Source organism: Calonectris borealis, chromosome W (assembly GCF_964195595.1).
Source record: "Calonectris borealis chromosome W, bCalBor7.hap1.2, whole genome shotgun sequence".
Taxonomy (NCBI): domain Eukaryota; kingdom Metazoa; phylum Chordata; class Aves; order Procellariiformes; family Procellariidae; genus Calonectris; species Calonectris borealis.
Genome location: NC_134351.1, coordinates 39572648 through 39579171, shown reverse-complemented (window position 1 = coordinate 39579171; position 6524 = coordinate 39572648). Strand labels below are relative to the sequence as shown.

At 43.2% G+C, this 6524-nt stretch overlaps 1 protein-coding gene across 1 annotated transcript; it reads right to left on the bottom strand.

Moving 5' to 3' along the window:
• Nucleotides 1–1452: 1452 nt before the first annotated feature.
• On the bottom strand, nt 1453–2337 carry LOC142074980 (syncytin-A-like). Its single transcript, XM_075135980.1, has one exon. The coding sequence runs from the start codon at nt 2335–2337 to the stop codon at nt 1453–1455; it is 885 nt and encodes a 294-aa protein (XP_074992081.1).
• Nucleotides 2338–6524: the final 4187 nt, after the last annotated feature.

The following is a 6524-nucleotide window of genomic DNA, read 5'->3' as shown; positions in this document are numbered from 1 at the left end:
TCATGTAAATAGAGCTTATGCACAATGTCTTTGCAGACAATTTCTCATGTACAAGACTCATTATAGTAGTCTAGGAAACATCTTTGCAAAATACAAATAACCTTTAGAACGGTAAACTCAAATGCATCTGGCACATAGTTTAAAAAAAAAAAAAACCACAAACCAAAACACACAACAAAAAACCCCCATCACCCCACTTTCCCCCCCCCAAAATAACCAAAAAACAAAAAAAAACCACCACAACACCCCACACCAAAACCCACTCAAAAAAACCCAACCCCAAACCCCCAAGTTTCTGGTGAAACTTGCTCTCAGAGAACACTGCTGCAGCAAATGGTACAAAAAAACAACGAAAAAAAACCCACAACAAAAACCCCACCTATGGGGGGGAAGATACATCACCTGAATCAGAAAGAAACTTGGTAAGACCATTGAAGATGTGGCTTTAGCTACTGCAATACAGGTTATTTAAAAAAAACCCTGAAAACATGATTTTAGAGTGTGAGTTTCCAACACTCCTAACTGAAGCTATCACACTTCAGAAAATTGGCTCAGACAGGTGAAGAGAAGTCGAACAGCTCAAAGGGCAGATCCATTTACCTTGTCTTGTCAGAAATAAGGTCTCAAACAAACAGTCTCATTTCCTGCTAATGTGGTGGGTTGACCTTGGCTGGATGCCAGGTGCCCACCAAAGCTGCTCTGTCACTCCCCCTCCTCAGCTGGACAGGGTAGAGAAAATATAATGAAAGGCTCGTGGGTCGAGATAAGGAGAGGGAGACATCACTCAGCAATTACCGTCATGGGCAAAACAGACTCGACTTGGGGAAAAATTAATTTAATCTATTACCAGTCAAATCAGAGAATTGACGCGCGGAAACAAACTCTACAACTCACAAAGAGTTATAAAGCAGGTATATTTATTACGGCGCCGGGTGCAAGGGGGATCGCTCCTCCTAACTTGCACACCGGATCATGAAACAAGCATCCATTTATTACACAAAACATGCATATTCATTACGGTAGGTTGGGTTATTACAATTAATAGGTGTAACTATGATGTCATCCTCAGGTACTCAGTATCATAAATCTCCTCCTTCTGGCGCTTGCGCACTGCCATCGGGTGGTCGTCTGTTGGGGTCTTTTGGATGAAGGCTCACAGTCATCTTCACCATGTATTTTCACCTTTGGCCCAGAATGCTGAGTTGGCTGAGTTCCAAATCATAAAACCCGGTCTCAGCCAGATGACTGCTCCTTGTAGACAATGGAGTTCCTGTTATCTATGCAATTCTTGCTTGCACCAAGGTTGCAGCGTCTTGCCTTATTCTTCAGTGTGTTTACAACAGCATCTATCTTCTCTAAGTTGCTAAGCTACAAATAGGTCGCATTAACTTTTATCATCCTATTCTTCAATTCAAGTCCCCCCTTTTCTTTTTCCTTTTGCAAATTCTTTTGCTATATAATGCCATTCCTGTCAAGAGTCCTGGTGAAGTATTTACCCTCTTCTACTTTTTGTCTTAGCCTGTGCCTCTTCCTTTCTTCATAAGTGTTTCCGGTTTGTTTACACATCCACATAAAGCACTGCAACATACAGCAAACTACTACTCCCAAAATAATGAGCATAATTACTGCTATAAAGAGCTGTTTGAGCCACGTGAAATTAGGTAACCAAGAAGTAAGCTTTTTCCAAAGTTCAAAAAGACCCAGTGAGGTATCATCCTGTGTTACCTCATGTAACACCCTTGACTGTTGCCAGATTCGTGTTATGTCTGTTTCAATCCTTTGTTCTTGATCTATATAGGAACAGCAACTTTGATTTATTACCAGGCAGACCCCTCCCTCCTTTGCCATGATTAAATCTAAGGCCATACGATTTTGCAGGACCACCTTACTGAAGGATGATACTTCAGTTTGCAGTCCCAGGACAGCATCTATGGTAAGATTTTCAATCTTTTCCACAGTGGCTGAAATATTTACTATAGCCCTTTCTAATTCTCTTACTCCTAACTGGGGAAAGTACCATCTCACAAAACTATGGAAAGCTGTTGGCCTTTCCGCGAGGGGATTAGTCGGGACCTCGCGTACCTTTCGCCAGTGCGTTCGTATAATTCCTGGTGGAGGATGCGAGTGATTATATACTCTGTTCTGAGGAATTACATATCCTAAAGTACAGATCCCACTCCAATAATTGGGTAATGATTTCCTAGCACGCCCATCCCCACACAGCCACCAGATTCCTTGAGGGGTTGGACAGCTAGGCACTGAACTGACCGAACTGCTTTCCCATTGGATTGACTGATTATGATAGACTCCCTTTAGATATACTTTTAAGTCCCTCATTTTTGTTTCGTTTTGATAGTCTAAGTCACCCAAAGTGTCAATCGATGTTTTATCTTGCAAATTAATAATAGTTATGTTACTCGACCCAAAGTTTCCAAAGTGGGAGGCTTTAGTACATCCTCCAGCACTCTTGTTTCTGCAATTCTCAAAAAATATTTTCACTCCTTCATCCCAGAGTTGCAACTCAAATGTAGGCCTTTCTTCCCTATTTGTCGCATTGGTTTTACATTTTAATTTAGATGCTTTTCCTTTTTTCCACATATGTACTTTAGTGGCTTCATAAAGTATGGACCAGTTAAAAACCGGAACTCCAAACATCGGTGTTTCTAAATTTCCTCTGGGAAGAGCTGTACAGATCCAGCAGTCCGAAAGATTCAGACTGTCTACTACCGATTTGGTCATTCGTATGTACGAATTTTGATCCCATGCGCTTACGGCTTTCAACCATAGTCCTACTATACCCATGATCAATGTCCATCTCTTCGTTGAATGCGTAATTTCAAAGGTCCAGATGGTGTTGACTTCCATTGTGGTCGAAGGGCTTTCTTAACTCTAGTATGGTGTATCCACGATGCTTGCTCCTTAATCTTGACTGCCGTATGTGAGGTCAGCAACACCTGGAACGGACCTTCCCACTTTGACTCCAGGGGTGAATCTATAAGAGATCTTACATATACATAGTCACCAGGTTCAATATTATGCACAGGCCCATCGAGGCCTCGGGCTCTAGTTCCCAAGACCAATTTCTCTGTTTCCCGAAGCTGCTTTTGCAAGCTTATTACATAATCAGTCAATATCTCATTTCCAATCTGAGTTGATGTTCCTGCCTGTACAATGTAAGGTCTCCCATACATTATTTCAAAAGAACTTAACCCTTCCTTAGTTCTGGGCTTAGTTCTTATTCTCAGGAGTGCCAAGGGCAATGATTGGGGCCAAGATAAATTGGCCTCCTGTCCCAATTTTACAATTTGCAACTTAATCAGGTGGTTCATCTTTTCCACTTGACCACTTGATTGTGGATTATACGGGGTATGTAATTGCCAATCTATTCCCAAAAGCTTGCTAACTTGCTGAATGACTTTTGCAATAAAGTGAGGGCCCCGATCTGACGAGATTACCGCGGGAACTCCAAATCTCGGTATTATCTCTTGCAATATTATTTTAGTTACCTCTTTAGCTTTATTAGTTCAGCAAGGGAAAGCTTCTGGCCATCCTGAAAAGGTGTCTGTCAAGACCAACAGATACCGAAACCCCCCTTTTCTTGGGAGTTCCGAGAAATCAATTTGCCACTGTTGTCCTGGATAATGTCCGAATTGGGCCTTAGATCCTGTTTTAGGGTTATTTTGTAAACAAACCTCACACTGTAATGTTACCTGCTTAACAGTGTGTCGTGGTTTAACCCCAGCCAGCAAAAATAAACGCCACGCAGCCGCTCGATCACCCCCCCCGGTGGGATGGGGGAGAGAATCGGGAGGGCACAAGTAGGAAAGCTCCCGGGTTGAGATAAAAACAGTTTAATAATTGAAATAAAACTAAGTAGAACAGTAATAATAACAATGAGAACAACAACAATAACAGAATACACAAAGCAGGCAATGCACAACACAACCGCTCACCGACCGCCGACCGCGTGTCACGAACGGGGGGCGAGCCCCCCCCCCACACCTGGTTTTTATACTGAGCATGACGTCACATGGTATAGAATACCCCATTGGCCAGCTCGGTCCACCACCCCGGCTGTGCTCCCCCCTCCCGGTGCAAGCATCACCCAGCAACAGCCAAAGCATCAATGGGCCATCAACGCTCCTTTCACACTAAACCCAAAACACAGCACACCCCTAAGCTACTGGGAAGAAAGTTAACCCTGTCCCAGCTGGAACCAGGACACAGTGGTATACAAGTTCTGAGTGACTATCAGTCGACTCAAGTATTTGTATAGGGCCTCTACTCCCCAATGGGATTTTCTATGTTCTGCCATAACTACAGCCCATAACAATGCTAATGGTATTATTATTTTTCCTTGTGAAGTTTTTGCCCACTCATCTTTTTCTATTTCTGCCTCCAGGTCTTCAATTAATTTCTGATCTTCTTTAGAATACTTAGGTTCGCTTTCAATTTGTATTTTACTGTCTGGGATCAAAGACTGCACCTCTAAATCATTTTTCTCTGCCACCCTTTTGGCCTCGTGATCTGCCATAGCATTACCTAATTCTTGAGCGGTGTTTCCTCTCTGATGAGCTTTACAATGCATAATAGCCACCTTTTTGGGCAACAATACTGCTTTTAAGAGCCTAAGAATTTCTTCAGCATGTTTTATATGTTTTCCTTGAGTAGACAGGAGTCCTCTCTCTTTCCATATAGCTCCATGAGCATGGACTACTCCAAAAGCATATTTGGAGTCTGTCCAGATGTTAATTCTCTTGCCTTTGGCTAGTTCCAGTGCTCGAGTTAGAGCTATGATTTCTGCTTTTTGTGCCGAGGTGTTTGGGGCAAGAGCTTTGGACTCTATTACCTGATCCGCGGTGGTTACCGCGTATCCCGCTTTGCGGACGCCTTGTCGAACAAAGCTGCTTCCGTCGGTGTACCAGGAATCTTCAGCATCTTCCAGCAGCTCCTCTTTTAGGTCGGGTCGGCTGGAATAGACTGCTTCAATTGTTTCCAAGCAGTCATGTGATACTGGTTCCCCCGTGGTCCCTCTAAGGAAAGATGCTGGATTGACAATGTTAGTGACCACTATTTCCACATCATCCTTCTCCACCAGGATAGCTTGGTACTTGAGGAACCTCTGAGGTGAGAGCCAATGCCCTCCCTTTACCTCCAGTACCGCCGACACAGTGTGAGATACCAGTACTGTAATCTTTTGGCCCAATGTGAACTTACGTGCCTCTTGAATGTTTAACGCTACTGCAGCTACTGCCCTCAGGCAGCTGGGCCAGCCCCTACTTACTTCATCAAGCTGTTTGGAAAAGTACGCCACTGCCCTCCGATATGGTCCTATATTCTGGGCCAGAACTCCCAAGGCTATTCCCTGTTTCTCATGCGAGAATAGCCAAAAAGGTTTGGTGGTATTCGGTAGTCCCAAAGTTGGTGCCTTCATAAATCCATAGACGGCACCACCCTGTCATGCCTAAGAAGGTTCGGAGCTCTTTAACTGTTTGGGGCTTAGGAGTCTGACAGATGGCCTCTTTTCTTGCGGCCCCGAGTGTCCGCTGTCCAGCCGTGATCTCATATCCAAGATAGCTCAACAACTGGTGACCTATCTGAGCTTTCTGTGGAGAGACCTCATAGCCATTTAGTCCAAGAAAGTTTAACAGGCTGACTGTCCATGATATACATAGTTCTTTTGTTTCAGTGGCTATCAATAGGTCATCCACATATTGTAATATTATTCCAACTCTGTGTGGTAGCTCCCATTGTTCTAGATCTTTGGTTAGCTGGTTACCGAAAAGTGTGGGGCTATTTTTAAAACCCTGTGGTAGCACAGTCCATGTTAACTGTGCCTTTCTTCTGGAGTCTGGATTCTCCCATTCAAATGCAAACAGCAGCTGGCTTTCTGGGCTCAAGGGTAAACAAAAGAAGGCGTCTTTCAGGTCCAATACGGTAAACCAAGCTAATTCAGGTGCTAATTTGGTTAACAATGTATATGGATTTGCCACAACAGGGGCCAGATCTTCGACAATTTTATTAATAGCTCTGAGATCCTGTACTATTCTATAACTGCCATGTGGTTTCTTAACCGGCAAGATAGGAGCGTTATATTCTGATTCACACTCTATTAATAGTCCATTTTCAATAAATCAGTCAATTATAGGTCAAATCCCTTCCCTATCTTCCATTCTAAGGGGATATTGTTTAATTCTCACAGGCCGTGTCCCTTGCTTGAGTTTGATTAATATTGGAGAGGTATTTTTCGCCCTTCCTGGTATTTCTGAAGCCCATACTCCTGGATATACTTGGTTCTGGATTTCCTCAGGTATTCCTGAACCAACAGGGGTACTTATGAGGGCTAGACTCAAAATTTCAACAAGCCGATCATTTCCTACTCGGAACTCTATTCTTCCTTTCTCAAATCTTATTTCTGCCTCTAATTGTTCTAATAGGTCTCACCCTAATAGGGGTCTTGGTGAATTGGGCATATACAAAAATTTATGCATTCCCAATTGTTTCCCTAACTTAAACTTAAGGGG

What these genes read in the sequence shown, in the direction of transcription:
- LOC142074980 (XM_075135980.1), bottom strand. Translation starts at nt 2,337, where the DNA reads ATGAGGGACTTAAAAGTATATCTAAAGGGAGTCTATCATAATCAGTCA.